Source organism: Plasmopara halstedii (genome assembly GCF_900000015.1).
Source record: "Plasmopara halstedii genome assembly, contig: Scaffold_322, whole genome shotgun sequence".
NCBI lineage: Eukaryota > Oomycota > Peronosporomycetes > Peronosporales > Peronosporaceae > Plasmopara > Plasmopara halstedii.
This window is the reverse complement of record NW_020187243.1, coordinates 1,365,086-1,385,029: the sequence shown is the minus strand read 5'-3', so window position 1 is coordinate 1,385,029 and position 19,944 is coordinate 1,365,086. Positions and strand designations below refer to the sequence as shown.

Genomic DNA, 19,944 nt, shown 5'->3' with positions numbered 1-19,944 from the left:
ATGCCTCATGAACCCGTCAATCGTAATTTTTGCTTGAATGGCGCTTTTCTCTTTTAGAAATATCTGTAAAAAAATAGAAACGAATGATGATGGAAAATTTAGCTATCTGATAATAAAGGAGGAGCCGAGCTGGTGACTTCCACTCTGGTCCGACGAGAAGCAGATAAAAAATCAATCTATGTACTTTTTTTAACGCGGACTCTATGAGTGAAAACTTCCTTTGAGCAAAGTTCGCAGCGACCTCGCTGCACTCTAGGCCTGTCAAGCACATCATTTCCATCGCACCAAAGCTGAGACAGAATCATTTAGCTGTGATAGAATTCGAAGTGACTACTGCCCCTTCATAGATCTTGTCTTACTTCGTTTTTATGTAAAATGAGGTAGGTATCTGCTATATACATATTAGACCACATTAGATTCCGCATTTGACGCGAGAGGTGAGGCGACTGAGTCACAGTGCGTAATGACGCATCATCTGTGTAGATCACAAATGGCTTGGAGCTGAGCAGGTGGACCCTGAAATTGACAAGTGCATACTTTATCGCAAGTAACTCCTTGTCGTTGACTGGGTAGTTCCTCTCTGCGGCCTTAAGCTGGCGAAATTCGAACTCGGTCACCCGTTCTCGTCCCTCGGCGTTTTCTTGCAGTAGTGAACAGCCGATGGCAAAGCCCGAAGCGTCGTAGACGACACTAAAAGGACGATCGGGGTCTGGCAACGCCAGTATTAACGCATAAAGAAGGCTGTCCTTGACCCTGTCAAAAGCCTACAGATGCTCGGTGTCCCATCACCATTCCTTATCCTTCTTAAGAAGATTCGACAATGGCCGTGCCATTTTCGTATAATTTGCGCTATACTTGTGCAAGTAGTTGGTGAGGCCAAGCCAATTGCACAAGTCCTTTTGGTTTATTGGAACCGGCCATTCCACAAAGCCTTGACCTTAGCGGGATCCGCTCGAAGGCAACGCTTCCCAGTGAAGCACTCTAAAAAGGGGATCTCTCGGCGTCGGATGCTAATGCAGACAAGTGCCTTTGTCTGCATTAGCATACAGCTTATTTGTGCGCATGAATTCGAGCACCGCTTTTAAATGGACGATTTGATTTCCTCATCTGTCTTTCCGTGCCGCACGACTGTGGACGAAGAAGCCGTCGAAGTATGTTTGTGCAAACGCCCGATGGGGCCTAAACAATTGCGTCGCAAGACGATTTAGTGTTGCTGGGGCATTTAACGGCCCTTGGTGCATTATCAGCTAATCCCAAAGCATCCTGCTTCGAGTACTCAACGCTGTCAGTGTAATATCACGCGCTCTCATGAGCGTTAGGTAATAACTGTCCACCAAGTAGAGTGCACTGTACTTTGTATAGCCAACCATATTGTTCTAGAACACATTCTTTTCAGGATTCGGCGTCTGTGTCGGAATGGTGGCATCGTTTACCTTATTGTAAGCGTGAACGATAAGCCACTTGCCGTTCGGCATCCGGAACAAAACGTGGGTGTCGAATGGGGAGACTTGCTCTCACACGCCATTCCTGCGTCGTGCTTCGCACGGAAAGGGCGTCAATGACGTCTCACTGCTTCTTGGGCAGGGCCATTGGCGTGTTACGCAGTATTTGGTTCACGGAAGCCGGTGAATTTCATGACGCGCACCTCTGTCCGGAGATAGGACCGACGGCGGGTCTTTGGAAATGATGTCTCAAAATTTCTTTTTACCAAAGGATAATACGGATCCGAGGAATCATTCAAAACTGACAATCCATCTCCTTGCGTTCAGCACCCTCTTCGTGTCTCTAGGACAGCTTCATCCAAAAGCGACGACGAGTTAATCTCCTCGTTTGGTCTTATAATGGCCACCTCGGCTAATTTACCTGCCTTCAAGCACCGCCAAATTCTTCGTAGGGCATCTTGTGCAGCTCAAGAAGATCATCCACCGCGGGAATAACTTTGAAGGTGACGTCGCCGGATTCCACTCCTGACATACCGTTGACAAGAGTATATAGCTGTGCGCTATCGTCTACGGCAGACACACCCTGTGTCTGGGTCGACGCCCTGAGTCTTGCAGATATTATACGACTTTGCCGCCTTATCTACATAAGTTTTACGTCTCATCTAGACCAGTGGAACACGCACTGGGCGTCGTTCATTGTCCTCACTCCCTGCTCCTTCGAAGTCTTTATATTATCAACAACATCCGACGAAGAGCTGTTATCTCTACAGTCTTCGTCCAGTGGATAATGTGCCACTCCACGCGCATCACTAGGGTCTCGCTCTCGATGCCTCGGCCCTTCACCGACAATGCCACTCGTGGCATTGCTCAGTGGGTTACGTGCCACTCCACGTTCAGCCCGCGAGCCATGCTCGGGACTCTTGTCCAAAACACCTTCGGTGTTTGACAACTCGAATACTCCGATATCCAGCACAGTGGCCGTCCCGGTCCAGTACACGTGCCAATAGTGCTTCTGCTTCCTTGCAGATGTGGGTTCATGACTCACCAAAGCTGAACCAGGATCCATGCGCGTAGCACCCAAGGTATTTGACCTTGAATTAATCCATAGATCATGGTGTTCCAACCATGTCATACCAAGGAGGAGGTCATACCTTTAAATCCAAGTCTAAGACTAAGCAGCGTTCCACGCTATCAAAGTCAAGGAACTTGACACCGAGGACCACAGAGACCTCGACACAGTGACACAGTCCCCGTCGTCAAGCTAACAGTGACAGTGTCACTCAATCGCGCTTTCCGCGCCTCTGCATACCGCAAACATCCTTCAATCGTGGAACGTCGAGCATAATTGCCCGACGCCCCGTGATCGATACGAATCTTTCATGGCTTCCCAAAGCCCTTCACGGTCGCTTTTACGACCAGCAAGCCCGGCTTGAATACAAGTTCCATGTTCAAGAGCACGCGGCTCTACGGGCTGGGCCTGCTGCCCTCTGTCTCTTTAAGGCACAACAGATTTCAGTTCTTCCTCAGTAGGGCGCCCCGCACCTACTGGGTTCTCTCGATTCCCCTCGACTTATCAGACTGGTTAAATACGGTTCGTCGGGCCGACGAGCCCTTGCACGGCTTACGCAGGGGAAAGGTGACGGGTGTCTCCACAGTTCAAACACCGTCGGGTGTTTACACGCTGCCCGGCATCTTGGAGCTACCTCTCCTCTTTCTCAACATAGCTGAGATCCATTGGCTCAGGTCCACTCGACGAGCTGCTAGATTGTGCATTTCAACCAAGTCGTGCTGACTCAAAGTTGAAATTGGCGTTTAATGCCACGTTCACCGCTTCTTCAAAAGAAGACGGATGCACACACTATACTTTCATTCTAGTCACGCCAGTGCGGAGGCCCTCTATAAAGACGGTCACTGCGACTGCCTCGGGAAGAGGATCGGCTGTTATCCCGGAAATGAGAGTTCTCAACTCTTGGACAAAGTCCACCAATCCTTTTTTGCCCTGTTGGGCAGCAAGGAAACATAATCGCACGCGATATACCTGATTAGGCGGCGATAACACTCGCAAAAGCTGATGTTGATGCTGCTTCCAGAAGGGGGACGCAGCTTAGGCCGATCCGCCGCCTGTTAGTGCCCATTCTCGCGCTCGGCCTCTAGCTTGGAGATAGCTAGCGCCACGCGCAGTTGATCGTTTTGAAACATAGAAGATGCCATAGCCATATCGGCCTCTCTTATTCAGCGCAAAAAAAATTCTCCATCCTTGCCCTCGAAGGTCTTAACGCTCACCATGAGCGGCCTGGGTTCGTTAGAGTCATCCATTGTCGACGGTGGCGTCATGGACTCTGTCGACGCTGACAGCTTATGCTGTAGGTTTGCTAACAGATTATTTTTATAATCTGAAAACGCCTCTTGGCGCGCGCCTATCGCCTCGGGAACCTTGCAAAAGAAGATGTCTTCCGCCCACAGCGCCAAGCAGGGACACTAGCTTATTAAGCCCGTCCTGCATGCCCTCAGGTAAATAGGAGTATTGCTCGAGAGAGGATCAGTCTTAACGACTTTGGCGTAGATTGACTACGATTGCTACCAAGTGCAGCAGGGTTGCCGTAGTTATTTGCTTAGAGGAAGCTAAGCTAAGGTCACCGACCTTATATTCTTCACAAGAACCTGTACGAGTGCAGCGGATCGCAATCCGCTGTCATTAAGAGCACCCCAAAACCAGAGCCAAGGTAAATGTACTCTTCCGTTTAAAAGTAAAACTGTATTGAATTGTTTCAGTTGCGGTAGAGCCACCAATATCTGAAACCTGAGGTTTCCCTAATTAGTATAACGAATTTTTTTGATAAGAGTCCGGTCTTCTATTTATTAGTACCGGACTCAAGCCCAAAAAATCCGGATTTTTTCAGAAAAACAGATTATTTTAGTGACAATGTGAAAATAGCGATTTTGGTTTCGAGCGGAAGCCGCATTCCACACGAGGGTCAAGGACCGACCGTGGATGCGTGCGCATGTGAGCCGCCCTGTGGCAGCATCCAGCTGCTGCTTCTGTGTCTTGTTGAGGTGATTTGTAATGATACCACTTCCCATGGAAGATTAAGGAAAAAAACAGCGGCTGCAAGGTTCGAGCAGGGCTCACACCGTGCCGCTGGGGCGCCTCGCCTTCTTCTTCTTCCCATCCTGGGAAAGGAGTATCCGATTTGTAGTCGACTTCCTCCAATTTCTCGACGAAGTAATCCATCGCCCGTGGCGGGTGCGCGGTCGGGAGTAGACATCGTATATGTATCCTTGGTCGTGCGGCCCTGTCGCTGACAATGCGCTGCGCGGTACTCGGTTATCGAGAGCTTGGGCTGCGCTTCCCTTAAAGCCTCGGACGTACCGTCCAGAATTGCACCGCTTGCAGGAGACTAGGAAGGGCTCTGCCCGCGGGCGTTCTCGGAACCAGCAAGGCTGGGTGTCTTCTATGTCATCGACACAGGGCTCATTGAGCTCAGAATCTGTGAAGATGGTACTGGTGATGATGTGGTGTCTTAGACACGCGGGCCTCGTTTGAGACGACAGTTGAATTCTGAGCTGTAGGTGTTCACAATCTTGTTGAGGGGAGTGCAACGGGGATTCACGTGCCCTGATATGTAGTGAGTGGGTCACACAAGATGGTGTGGCTACAATTAAACAACAAGTCAGTACGTGTCTGGAACAGCCAGTAGCTATACAATTAATTAGGTTTTACTATATAAATAGGAATAAGTATTTATTTAGATATATGGGGCTTTGTCGCAAATAAAACGCTGGAATAAAGTTTACATTTTTAACGCAGGAGTTAATTAGCCTAATGTGAAGGTTAAAGTCACTTTTGGATTCAGTGCTTTGCGATCCGCTACGTTCGTACTGGTTCTAAGTATATAACGAAGGTCACCGAGCTAAATCTAGCTTCCTCGAAGCGAAAAAGCTACGGCAGCACCGCTGCAGCTTTCTTCAAAATGCCTTTCTTTGTGTTAAAATTTGTCGCCGTTTAATGTTTGCTGAAGATCAAAATACAACTGAAGGTGGCGCAACGAGACACGATGGATACTGCATTTGCAAAACTCATATGTCGGTACGGAACAGTGGCTTAGTGCTGTAGTGCATGTTGTGTTGCATGCCATGTTGCTTACTATCTTTTTGATTGGCTGTGTTGCTTAAATGAACTTATTTAAAAAAAAGTTTGAACGACACTCATAGTCAAAGTCTGCGCAACTGCTGACCAAGTGACTAAGAGTTTGAAAAAAATAGAACGTGCAAATGCTAGAATATATTCCTTAGAATTGTGAGCTAATTTGAGCAGATCACTTACGGACTCAATATCTTCAACACAAAGTACATCAAGCACCCAACATATTGATCTATGAAGATCCAAACTAAGCTGGCTTTTGAAAACAGCTCAAGTCGACACCAGCATCAGCGGGTAGCTTTCTAATTAAGGGACAATGATGTCGACAATGAGAGAGTATGCATACCCTTTGGATCAGCGCTAGTTTTCTTCGAACTGTCTCGATACATTGAAGTGATGAGTCGCTGGTGATAGTGCGCTCTCAGTGAGACTACAACGTGGTATTTCAGGAGGCGTTACGTGCACAAACACAATTCGGGGTTTGGTACGTAGAATGTGATGAGCAGTAAATCTCATTTAGATGTAAAATGTTCTAGTTAAATCAATTATCCTGCTGTCACAGTTCACCGTGACAGCGATTGATGTAAACGATTTAAAAGCTAACTGGTCATGTGCATGCACGTAATAAATGCAATGGTCGACATTGGAGACGAAGTTATGAGTTATCATCTTTCTAAGCTGTAGCACCTTTCATTAAGGCGCTACAGTCAAAAAGATAATACGTCATTTTCAGACTTCGTCTCCTAGTCCTATGGTTATGACAGTCTAACAAAGCTTAACAATGCAGCAGAAAAAATTGAATGGTGATAGATGGAGCTAATGACGTTAGAAGAACTTAAATGTACGTGTTCTAATATATCAAATGCAGCAACTCGTGAAGCTAGTTTACACAAATAATCTTTACACGAAATGGTAACAAGAGTGTTGACCGCGAAATCAGCCCAAACGTCATGGAAGTGTAGCCGAAATGCGAGTCAGCATGCGGACTACTTGTGCTGTCATTCTATAAAAGATATTGCTATGTAAAAGCCGAGAACGTACCGTGACAAGTCATGTCGCTAATTTGTCCACTCCAGAATTTAGTCTGCGCCGAAAGCCTAGAAACACATTGTAAACGAAGAATCAAAAGAGCTGCATAATTTTTCGATGAATGACATGACCAAACAATAAAATATGGTGCAGAGCAGCAAAGCTTGGTTGAAGACATCAAACCAGCCCTGCGTGGTGTAACAACTACAGTGTAGATCTACTCTGAGATAAAGGTAGCTCCGCGTTCGCTCTAGGTATCGACACAAAGGAAGACGTTGCTCATGTGCCTGCTTATGATTTGGATGATTGTTATGCAGCCAGAAGTTAGTACAGTAGCGATGCAAAGTAGATTGAAACAACAGGCGTAAAGCTACCTGTGACGATAAAAATGCTAATCATTTCCTTTGCAGTCATTAAACAAATCAGGTCTCTCATCCTCTGTAAGCAACATTTTTTTATCCAGACTTAAATGTTCTCTAGTATAGCTTTGCAAAAAGTTCTGTTTAGCCGCTGTATACGACAGAAAGTAGCAATGATCAAGCGCAAGTATTATAGCCGCGGCGTCAAGGGGAATGGTCAACTCCTTCTTCCGATTAATCATTAAAGCCAACTCATCTATATATCAGTTACGATGAGATGAATACTTCAAGACATCCTCCAGCTTTTTTTCACTCAAATAGTTGTAAAAACTGTAGATCTCATTCCACATCTTAGCCATGCGAGCGAGAGAGACTGAGGTCTTCGCTATTCGGGGACAGCAGGGGATAACTGCTGAAGCAGAAGTTAGTCGGAGCGTGTGACGTTTAACCAGTTGCAGCCTCCCTGAATTATTCTATGTGTGCGCCAGTAGCCGCTTTTCTTATGTGGTTTGTATTCAATGCCATAAAAATTTAATGTATAAGTATTATATCAGTAAAAAATGAATTGTAGAGATAAAAAATGCCGTTTGTTACTTTTGTGGGCTGCTTCGTGTGTTGAATCAGCTTTTAAGTTGTCGTTGTGACGTAATTTGGCTGTGGTAACGGAATCCCAACTAAGTGCTGGCTCTGTGGACCACTCGATGAGAATAAGCGAGTGCGGTTCGCTGCGAAGCACTATACGAACCTTGCTTCAAGACCAGAAACTGTGAATAAAAGACTAGAAACGCAAACTACATAAAGATCTTTGGCGTTAAACCGCAAGACATTAAAACGATGTATAGTCATCAAGCTCTCGACGGACTGCACGTACACGCCATTTGTTTCTATTTCGATACATTCGTTAATGAGTATCGTTCGCACACTGCATACAGCAACTCTAAGTTCCTAAACAAATGATCATCTTACAATTGGGTCCAATGTAAAGGTCTTTTTCCCATGATATGCTGTAGTTATGCCCCACCAATTGGAAGTCTATGCTGCGTTTAATTTCTCAACTATTTTGAAGTTCTTCGCGCGCCAAGCTTTCATACCACTGATACAGATGAAAAGTTGAAACGTTACAAGAATCAAATTCAGAAGACTGAAAACAGATATTACGTATGTCTGATACACGAAATACATAGATGAAGATTTCGTTGAAGGAATGCAGCAAGCAAATATTTTTTTGTAGAAGCCAAGCCGGAACTCCGCAAGACAACACTACAACGAACTTTGTGTTTGTATACAAACGCTAGGCAAAAAAATAGTTGCTCGTTATTTGTCTAACGATTCGCAGCTGTCTCTGTCTTGATTAGTTAATGGTGGCGCAATCCATGATTGCGGCTGGTGTGACATTACGCTTCCGCTTTTTGACCGTTGGGAGCGTTCGAACGTTTTGTCGGCACTTTTTGACGGCCATAATGAACGAATATGATGAAGTAATCGAACACATAAGCAACACCAAGACGCTGGCTGCGGCTCGAAGCGGTGGGCGTCAGAAGCAAGGATGACTTTCTTATCGCACTTTGCAGGTCTGGGCAAGTCGCACCAGCTTCTGATAACAATACTGTAACCAAAAGACGACACGCCGAAGCGCAAGTACAACAGAGATGCTGCTAAAAGAATAGAATAAAATAAGACCAGGTAGAAGTTTTCATGCAAGCTTCAGCGGACTGTGCGAGGGATGGCTGACTTCTGTGGAGTTCAGTGCCAGTTAATTCTGTGTAATATTGGCTTTGGATTCTTTGAGATAGAAAAGAGGAAGATGCCGCGCAGATAAAAATGATGACAGCTCTGGTTACTGTTGACAGCAAGATGGTAAGTATTTTAAAAAAAAGTGAAGTCGGTCATTCTGGGACCGACGCATTGGATTTGATTTTAGAAAGAAGATTCAGCGCTGGTCACGTTCAAGACTGACTACTGCTTCGGTGCACGCTGTTTCAGTTTCACATGATATCGAAGTACAGATGGGGTTTAGGTGGTAAGTTTGAAAAACTGTGTTAAGGTTGCCTCCGTTATCTTTGACATGGTCATATTGGTATTGACGGTCTTGAATCCTCGGCAAAAGGTGTTACGTAACTGGCAATGACATACCGGTACTAATAAAGTGGCAGCTGTACGAAGCAAATAAACCCGTACAAGCAAGGTAAAGTGTTTTGCCAAATAGACTAAGCATGGCTTGATGTTGTTTTTAATGGTGTGCGTCGCCCGATGCAAATCCCAAGACACCGTGGCATGCTCTCCATTGACATGCACCGCATTTGCTTCAAAATGATGCGCTTTACGTCAGCGATCTCATTCTTGCAAGCAGTAATCCAACGACGCTCAGAGATACCAAACCAACGCAAAGCGACCGATTCGAAATTACGGACCGAAATCAGTTTAATTACTTTCTTGGGACGGAGATTAAACAAGATAAATTGTTTGAAGTTATCCTCACTTTAGGGACATTTTTTAAAAACGCGGCAATCATCGCAAGACGTCCCAATATCCAGATCATAAGCCTCCTAAGACGATATGCGGAGACGGCTAGAAGCATGACGAGACCATGGAAACCTTGTCGTATCAAAATGCTATTGATTGTTTGATTGGCTTGATGGTCGAGACACGATTGAATGTGCAGCAGCCGCTAGAGTTATCGCTCAACGTGCGTTGACCCCTGTCCGACATGTCTGCTGACACATCTTTTTCAGATAACGCAAGAGATATGGCATTAAGTTTCGAGCAGATAGCAAAGAAAGACTTTACATATATTCGGGTGCAGATCGTCTCGGAGACAGATTTATAAAGTACAGGCGACTATGTATTCGTGATAAACGGCAAATGTACTAATTGGCAAAGCAAAAAACGGAAACTCGCCTATTCACCAACGGAAACTAATTAGGGCGGTATAACCCTTCTGCTTAAAAGTGAAGATATAGTATTCGATGGTCGACAGGGAAAATCTATGCGCGATCGCGCTGGCAGAGTGTTGGATAGTAGGTAAAAACCAAATTGGATATATTCGCTACTTTAATCTCTTAGATCCTTCTAGAAGCTTCTACAATCAATCTTTTTTTCTGAGCCAATGAACGACTCTTATCATATCCATAATTCTGTCCGTAATTAATAGTCGTTACCGACGTGCTTGAACTGTCATATGAAGCCGTGGTCACATAATCATCGTATCGGGACATTCGGCGGTGCAATCTCAACACTCCCACTCGCCGCTCATGTTGGTTATGCTTGGTTGCTGACTTGGTCCTGATTCCGGAAGCTTCACGCAAATACTGCGGCGTCTGGTTTCGAGTGCTTTCGTCAGCATATCTGCAAGCTGACACTTCGTGTCAATATAGTCAATCTTCAGTCGTTCTTCTTGCACGTTCTCAGGAATGAAGCGGTGCTTGATGTCCACATGTTTCGTCATGGCATGGTATCCGGCGTTACTGGCCAATGCGAACGCTCCTTGATTATCTTTCCACACCTTCGTGCCTTCAACTTGCTCATGACCTATTTTCTTTAGCATTGTTCGCGTCCAAAGAACTTCATGTGTGCAAAGAATGAAAGCCATATACTCAGTATAAGCTGAGCTGAAGCAACAGTCCGCTGGTACATCGACTTGGATACTACGGGCGCGCTTGCAATCATAATCATCACTCCTGATACCGAACATCTGTCATCGGTGTTGCTGCCCCAATCTGCGCCTTGACATAAGCGCTCCCACTTTCTGGTTAGAAGACCCCGGTTTGGCGCGTAGACTTTAGATAGCGTGATACGTGAATAGCTGCACTCCAATTTTGCAGCCCAGCGTTCTCCAGAAAACGTGAAAGCTGCGGAACTACGTACGCAACGTTCGGTCGAGTGCATGTCGTAATGTACAATAGACAACCAATCAAAGATCGATATGGCTTCTTGCGCATTTTTGAGCGCCAGTCTTTCGTTGTAGGTGACTTTGATGACGACAATTTTAATTCTGATGCCCACGGGCTATCTACGCACTTGGCAACTTGTTGACCAAACACGTCGTCGAAATATCGGGAATCATAAGCGTTCCAGCTGACCTGTCGTGGCAGATTTCATGCCCAAAATAAACTCCGCCTTGCTCAAATCTTTCACCTTGAAAGCATTCTCGAACACTTCCTTTCCTGATTGATCTCCTTGCTGACTCTTGCTGCAATAATAATATCATCCACATAGAGTCCAAGGTAGACGAAACCTACTTGGGAGCTCTTGACATAAACGCATCGGTCCGCTCCGCTCCGCAGCTCTTGAAGCCTTTCACCACAAAGACTCGATGTATTGTCGTGTTCGAGGCACTTGCTTCTTGCTTCAATCCGTAAATAGCCTCGTTCAGCTGGCACACGTAACCTTTAGGGTTGTCGACACGAAGCGGGACTTCCATACGAACGTTGTCCGTCAACTCTTGCGATTGCGAGGATTTTCGTAGCGACAATCCTATAAATATCTGAGAGCAATGCCTGTATTCCTACAGGCGCGTATGTGATACAAACACTCACCGCTGTTCTTCACACCTTAGAGAGCTGCCAGGCTGCTTGCCCATGGTGTATCTCTCGCACGCCATTCGTGAAAATTTACACATTTTTCTCAATGCGATGGATGTAAAATCAATATTGCTAAGGTGCGTCTTCCGCAAGAGGCCCCAAGGTTTATGTCTGGTCGCACACATTACGTACCCGACTTACCATAGCAATTTAAGAATGTGTTGGCGTCCCGCTTGCACTATGGGCAGGTAAAGTAAATCGGCAATTTCTCTGACGACGTGGGATGCTGCTTGTATCTCTACTCTCTCTTGCTGATGTACAGTCGTATGGAGTCAACGTCAGCACCCAGATGAGCAAGCTACAATCTTTCAGTCGTTGAATATCAAACATCAAGGTAATGTGTTTAGTTTAAAGTTTCTACAATCTTTCAAATTGAATTCAGTGCAAATTAAATGAAAAGTTGACTGAAAGATTGTACGATCACTTTAAAGAGGACCCCCAGCGGAGCGCCTTGGTGGACTGGAACGAAGGGCGTGTCAACCGTCGGATAGAAAGACTTCTGGATCTGATTAATCACGAGAGTGCCATGTCAGACTATGAAGAAGAGGACGAAAAATGGGTTCAGTGGTTTTGTAGTCTTTCAGGCAATGAGCCCTTCTGCGAGGTGGCGCAGAGTTACATCGAAGACTCATTCAACCTCTATGGCCTGCGTGCCATGGTACCCAACTACCAGGATGCACTTAATATAATTCTCGACCTGACTGGTAAATTAGCACCATATACACTAATACAGTGGAATTTGTTTTGTTAATATATCGACTGATGGATGGCCGTAGACATTCCGTATGATGACGACGTACCCGTGTACGCTGCTGAGCTTTACGGACTCATTCACTCTAGATATATAATAACGGCTCATGGGCTGGATGCTATGGTATGATAGCTAAAACGTGGGACTTATTAATTGCTGACATGATACTTGATTTTAGATGAAAAAGTATCGGGAAGGTGACTTCGGAATATGCCCAAGAGCTCTATGTGACGGCCAGCCAGTTGTTCCTGTAAGTTTCAATATTGTCCTCTTTATTAGATGAAGAACTGACGTGGATAACGAGGTCGCAGGCGGGATTGTACGACGAGTGGAAAAAGTCGGAAATGAAGGTATACTGTCCAAAGTGTCGAGACCTTTATACCCCTACCAGCGAGTACCAGACTCCTGCAAGTACGGGATCAAACGCAGATGTTACCAAATGTGATGGGAGCTAACTGATAGCATGATTGTTGTTGATGTAGTCGACGGAGCATATTTTGGTACAACGTTTCCTCATCTATTTTTTTTGACGTACAAAGAGCTCGACCCAGCTCCATCTACACTGCTTTATGTGCCGCGGGTGTTTGGCTACAAGATTCACAATAAATCAGAAAATCGGCGACGTCTTGCCATTCTCGCAAAAGAAGATGAGGATGAAGAGAAGACTCAACAGCAGGTGAGGAAGATACTGAAATTAAATTTTTGTGCTTGCATGTGTGTATTTATTGTATTTCAATCCTCGTTGTTACCTGCCATGAGCTTGGTAGCTAATTGGAGGTAACAAAGCCGTCTCTCTATTTTGATCCACGAGGGGGGGGGCTTGTGCGGGGATACCCTGAGGCTTGATTGAATGCCTTGAGTGCATTGCATATCAATTTTAGGGCGTGTCGGTCAATGACGTGGTCGACTTATGTGTTTATCTATCTCTGCTGTTTTAACAGAAGCTGTAATTATGTGTGTTGCCTTCGGTAGCGACGGACTGTGGCAGGAGGTAGACGAAAGGGCGCAGCCGACTCGAGTGCCGACACGTCGTCGTCCCGTGTGAGAAAGAGGTCAAAGCATGATGTTTGAAGCGTTTTAGCTCCCCACATGGTGGCTTGAAGACATCAAACCAAGGAGGGGAGTAGCACACGGCAAAATAAAGGAAGCAAACAGGGTTGACGGCGAAGATAGTGGAGATGAAGGTTTGGGCGATATCGAGGATCAAGGCGGAGCGCCTCAAAAAAAGTTACAAAAGTTTTAAGCTAGCCAGGGGATAAAAGGAAGGTGTTCGATAGATGGCGCCTAAACTCGCTTTGCCATCTCGGCGACATGATAAAGGCCAAGCGTTTATTGTTCAGCATGAATTTTTTATAATTTTGCTTTCGTGAGAACAATTATAAGCGTAAAGTATAGTAAAAGTGATTCTCGATGATGTTTTATTCTCGATGATAGGTAAATTCCTCTCAGTTTTATGCACGACATGCGCGGTTCGTCATTGCGTCATATAGTCACAGCCAGAGAGACTGAGGACTTAAGCAAACGCTTAGGCTGTAAGTGGCAGCGATATGCAAGGAACAACTATGAGGTACGACCCAGCAGTAACAACAGAAGCTGTAATTACTTTCTTATTGATATTTGGACTGTCGTTCAAATTTTACAATTGATGAAAGAGATCTAATATGTCTGCTGATATCGCCCTTTGTCTGCTGCTACTCCGGCTGTAGTGACGAAAAAGAGCTTCAAAATGAGCTCAAGGCCAAGATCAATTTGCAGTCCATGACTATTGACCCTGAATGGAAAGATGTCACGCAGGTGCGTAACAATGAGCACCCAAACGCTGATTATCATCTTTATCTAACCTTTCGTAAAAGTTGATGAGCGCAGCAGCGAAGGAATTTAAGGTTGGTCAGCTTATACATGAAGGAGATTTTAATCTTTTCGAATCCATGTCGGCGCTTGAGCTTATGGACCCAAAGATGGACTCGGGAATGTCGGTGAATGGTATACCACCGCAATCGATCTCCGCACGTTTGGCAAGTGGATCAGTGCAGCTTAATTTCTCATCGGCTCGCGACGTATTGGCTACACTTGATCGATTGTTTTGCTGTGAAGCTGGATGGCTGAATGGGTTGCCGCTTGCGCAATCGCTATTGACGAGTATTTACATGCACCGTGAGCCGTTAAATGCTCTCTGTACGCAATTAGTGACTTCATCTAACAGCTTAATGCTTATGGATGTGGATGTGCGACTATTGCTTAAGGAACGCTTGCGTAATACAGCGAAAGACTCGCTCTTGCTTGTTATGGTTGCGGTCACGTTGGCTACTTTAAAGACTGCAAACTTGGTACGAGAAGCTACTTTACGCGCTGATATTTATGAAGAAGAGGATTTTTCGCCAGGAAAAGGATTTGATGCGGGAATTTTGACGTCTATAACGGTAGAAGCAGTTGATACATTGCTGCAAGTTACCCAGGAACGTATGGAGACAATTCTCCTGCAACACAAAGCCTCATCGGCGAAAAAAATGACGCGGAAAAAGCAAGGCAAAAGAAAAAGTACGACAGCTGCTGGAATGAGTGAAGACACCAATGTCTTAGGCTACGAAATGCTTCACTCTAATGTTCGTATTAATGCGATGCTGTGCGAAGCATTTATTCGACGTCTTCAGCTTCAAAGAAAGCTGCTCAATACGTATGCCGAAATTGGGTTGGCAGAAGGGCCGCTTGACTTACAAAAGGCCAGAAATGGCTTTCATTGTGCTTACGAGCTAGTTCAAGGATTATTGACTGAACGACTCGAGCTAGATCCGGAGTGTTTTAATGGGAAAGCGATAGGTTTTGACCCAAGCATTAGTCGCCTACTTCTCTCTGGCTCACCACCACGTGATATCCAGGTGCCATCATTTGAAAAATCGCTGAGCAAGATGAAGAAAATAATGGAGGAAATGCAAATAGGCTGCTCTCCGCCTGAGTGGAGGTGTATGGAAGATTTACGAATTTTCTTAATCGAATTTTCCAGACGGCAACCCACACTTGTTGCACGCTCTTACGTACTGGTGAGCTCATAAACTCGACTTGTAATTCTTGCGTTTTAACGGACTCATTCATGCGTAATGTATTTGTTTGGCTTAGCTCTTTCTCTACGCTGACGGGAAAATGTACGCTAAATACAATTTTATGGATTGGCTGTCGGCATCCATGGTGATAAATGGAGTTCCTTCAGTATTGTTATCGACACAGGAGGGCATACTCTACACGTCTCGATGCATTGAAACCGTATACGAGTCACTTAAAGTATACTTACACAACCGATCCCGTCAACGCCCGCGAATTGAATCTTTATTGGATGAGTGGAGTATTCTTCAAGCAGAAGCAACTGCCGTCGACGAACGATTTACAACCGAGATGAATATCCCAGTACGTTGATCATAAACGTATTTTGGCGTATGTACATCACTTACTTGGCTGTGATGTAACAGCATGCGACGTACCCGCGTTATTTTACAGCTTGGTCTCTTGAGGAATCGGTGCAGCTGATGCTTCATTATGTGGTTTTGGGCCTGGAACTAGAATTGTATGCACCTCCAGAGCTTGGAATGGTCTACTGGTGCGTTTGCTTTCTTTCTTTTCATTCGTCGTGAGTCATATATAATGATTTGTGCATTGGCTCACGGTTGAAATAGGTATCTTGATTACTTACAAGGCTCACGTCTTCAAAATCTTAATGTGACTTGGACATTTGTTGAAAAAATGAAGGAGGTTATGCCTTCCGCACATTGCCGTGAACCTCGGGCGATGAAACAGCAGCAGCCTTCTGCGTCAGGTAAATCTATTAAAAAGTCCAAAGCAAAGCATAAGAAAAAGTCAGCAAGTGTTTCGTCATTACCATCGGAGCCAGCACATGATATTATTGATCCCACAAAGGCTCGATTCTTTCGTGAATTTAAGTACACGGAGCTCCTGCGCAGTTTAATGCGTGCATATTTTCAGTTGTTCAATGCGCTGGAGCGCGAGGGGCTTGTGGAGGTGAAGTTGCCGGTTTACAGCTCATATCTTATTCGCTTTCAGCATCGCTTTGCAGCATTCCAAAAACTTCCTTATCCCGCTGCTCTCACTTTCGAAGAATATCGTCAAAATAGCGACTTTTCTCCCTACGATTTGGAGCTTATCTACAAGTCGGCAGAGGAGTGTTTCAACATGGCTCGTGGACACGCCGAGGCATTATTAAGCGATGAAGAAAAGATTAATCGGATCGTCACTATTGGTGGCTTGGAGATCGTCCGCGACTTTGAGCTTCAATCGCTGTTAAAGGTTTGCATTTCTTGTTGCATTCATTTATCCCAGCGCACCGAGGGCAAAATAAAGATGAAAACATCAAAAGAGGTGCATTTAGACTTTTCAGTTCACCCGCATTTTCCTGTAGTGGAGTTTTCTTCATGAAAGAAAAACAATGAGCGGGAATATGACTTTCACGTCAGGGAACTTTGATTTTGACGCTATTAGAGTCATAGCGTTGAGCCTTTAGACTAATCCATTGGCGAAGCTTAGATTTATCTGTGCACAATACATTTCACTTTAATCTACTGCTGCTTTTTGATCACACGTCCCTCCTTTTGTTTTTCCTCGGCTGCGATCTGGTCAAGGAGAATTTTGGTAGCAAATAGTGCTATGATCACCAAGACTATAACGACGCCGAAGGCAAGGACACCGTAGAACACTGGGTCTTGGAGTATCGATACCATCATTACATCCACCCAGCTGTTAGGGTGCTGTGTCATGCGCGCACGAATCTCAGCCAGCGTGCCTTTCTCCTTTGCCATTTCTCGACTATCTATTATCTCATTGACTAATGAGAACTTGACGAACAATTCATAGTTATTCTATACCACATTTTTACCTAGTAACAATCTTAGGCTAATTAGCTCAACACTTGTACAATCAGTAATTATTGCCAATACAGACAAAACACATGTCAGTTGGTTATGACGGACAAAATTTTAATGAATGCTGCTCATCTATCGACACGTGCAGTGTGCTAGTAAGACGATATTGTGCCTTCACTATATTGGTCCCATTACTGTCGAAGCTGAAATGGAATGAGTGCTATCACAACTATCTAGAGAATGAGTCATATCCTGTAAAGAATGTGGGCTTACTTGAGCCGTATTGCGATCTTGCCTTATATGAGCCGCAAGACTTAACAAATTGCAACGTTTCAACTCTCCTTGTGACTGACCTAGCAACCACATGATGAAGGAAGACGCAACACTGATAGGTCCGATCCGATAAGTCTGAAATTTTGATTGAACAAATTTCTTTGGTTGAATCAGTTGACAATCAAATCTACGATATAAGTATTGGTGATACGGAACATTTTCCTTCAAAACAGCGATCAGCCGCTTGAGGTGCCTTGAGCGAATCGGTCTACTCGTGCACCTGCAAGACGACATTGACTGCTGACCGCCGTCAATTAGCTTAGGCTCGATAGAACTCTTGAGTTTGTCAAAGCTCAAAAGCTGGTCGCTCGAGGGTCGGACTGCTTGATGAGCATCAACACACTCATCTAGAAAGCCTCGTGACTCAGCGCATTTCTAGAGTCATAACATCCGATAAAGTGAAGGGTAGCCCCTCACTACAAGAGCTCCAATATCAGCAGAATCTTCCAAGCGTCGCTGGCGCTTGTGATTTGGCCAGTGTCTCACCATCACTTTCACAACAGAGTGAAGGTAGATTCGCCCCGATGAGCCGTGACTTGTACTTGAGTTAGCCGGATCATAGGTGTAAGCACGACCGACTTCAGCATGTGCTAACGATAAGGGCGAGTGCTCGTCTTGGCGTCGACGTCGTACTTTGACTCTAGTCTGACGCGTTTACCTTTAGAAAGCCGGAAATTGGGTAAGAAGACGACTCTCTTTCGCTGAGTGCTCAAATAAACAATTGTCAATTGACGTTGCTGTGTGTACACAAACCCTTGTATGAAAGGGTTAGTCGCACAAGATGGTGTATGTGTGGATTACATAAGTTGGTGTGATCACAGTGGTGTGGCAACACCATAACAAGAAGCCACTACGTGGCAGATTTGTCAGTTTTAATTAGGTTTTACTATATTAATTAGGTATTACTAACGGATTTTCCCGGAAAGAGTCCAGTCCCGAATGGAGCCCTCAAAAATACAATTTACACCACCCGCTACAATGACTTCAAATGACCGGGGAATAAATTTATACGCACAACGCCTACGATCCATCATGGACCCGAACACGCGGTAGCGAACCCGTGTCGAGGGTATCTTCTCTAGAATTGTTAAAAATATTTTTTTTGTATTTATTTTGAGTTTGTGACGTACTTCGGCGGATCCCACTACAGAAGCGAGAGATGCGATCACTCGATCGTTTGGCGTCTACGTGGCCGAGCCCCCGGCCACTACACAAGCTGAGCTTGACAAATGAAAAGCTCTCCGAGCTCGCTTCTTGGCTCCTCAAGACGTTTTGGTGGATACATACCGCACTCGACCTCGTGCTAAAAGGGGAGGCGCTCCTGTACCCGCGATGTGAACTTTTCCTATGGTGCTCGCCCCTGGCGAAACACAGATGACGAAGAGCTCTTTGAGCGATAGGGTCAGCGGCACCGTAAACTTTCCTCGCTGCACAGCTTCCAGTTGAGCCAAAGGGAAGTAGATGCGCGTGAAAAATGCCATCTTTGGTTTGAGTTTGCCAAACTCAAGGCGCGTCGTCGACTTCCTTTGTATTGTCGCCCTGTGACGTATGAATTGGTCGCTCACGCTCCCGCGAGCTCTATGGTCTATCACACGGGTGTGTGTGCGACCGCAACAGATCAGGGTAATAGCTTGAGCTCAGCTCATTGCTTTTCGGCTTCCCTAGCTATTGCCGAGAGCGTCGGGCACACGTTGCGAAACGTAAAAATTCCTCTGATCATACACGTCCATGACGTCTTTGCAGTCTTGCTGAAGTGGCGCTTCAAACTCCCGCGATTTCTCGAAGTCGGGGTATCCCCGCCACTCCACAAGATACTGGGTCTGATCCTGGCTACGACATTGACACACTAGACGTTCCACGTGATAGTGGACATCATCATTCTCGTCGAGAAGAGTCGGCGGCAGACATCAACAACTGGGTCGATCGCAGTTCGGTGACTCGCGATGCTCTTTGAGCTCTTGAGGACGAGGTCCGACGCGATCGGAATTCCGCTGAGCGTAATGCTAGGGTCGCATACCGCTGCGCGGAAGGACTAGATATCGTGAAGTACGTTGTACACCGGCTGCCTCACGTTGAAGACTATCGCTCTCTGTCGAAGCCGCTCCTAGCCGTTGAGGAGACGAATCGTCATTTCATACAAAGGTGAAGCGCTTGGCTCCATTGATGATGGACTCCATGCTCAAAACCAGTCGCTGGTCCAGCATCTGGGTGGTCGAGCACCTTTGAGCGCCGCTCTGGCGCCAACGCCTCTGCGTTCACTTGCGCCGGATCCCGGTATGGCTTAAGCAAGCCCACATAAAACATTGGGTGGATGCGCATCCGTTTGGGAAGATTCAGCGTATATACAAGGCCACAACCTTGAAAGGTTCATGAAATCGTAGACGGAGCTTCGTCTTAACGACAGCTAAAATTTGATAAAACCAGGCCTCCGACATCAAAGTTTC

General features: G+C 45.6%; 2 protein-coding genes across 2 annotated transcripts; one reads left to right on the top strand and one right to left on the bottom strand.

Moving 5' to 3' along the window:
- Positions 1–12,077: 12,077 nt before the first annotated feature.
- On the top strand, positions 12,078–16,724 carry PHALS_08417 (Casein kinase II, beta subunit; the record flags this gene model as incomplete). The annotated part of the gene is made up of 14 exons (XM_024723761.1): positions 12,078–12,255; positions 12,328–12,425; positions 12,481–12,552; positions 12,614–12,713; positions 12,785–12,978; positions 13,275–13,343; positions 13,384–13,486; positions 13,737–13,771; positions 13,832–13,869; positions 14,009–14,096; positions 14,156–15,340; positions 15,417–15,701; positions 15,764–15,891; positions 15,968–16,724. The coding sequence occupies 14 exons, from the start codon at positions 12,078–12,080 to the stop codon at positions 16,722–16,724; spliced, it is 3,330 nt and encodes a 1,109-aa protein (XP_024574705.1).
- Positions 16,725–16,864: 140 nt separating this feature from the next.
- On the bottom strand, positions 16,865–17,533 carry PHALS_08416 (uncharacterized protein; the record flags this gene model as incomplete). The annotated part of the gene is made up of 2 exons (XM_024723760.1): positions 16,865–17,164; positions 17,441–17,533. The coding sequence occupies 2 exons, from the start codon at positions 17,531–17,533 to the stop codon at positions 16,865–16,867; spliced, it is 393 nt and encodes a 130-aa protein (XP_024574704.1).
- Positions 17,534–19,944: the final 2,411 nt, after the last annotated feature.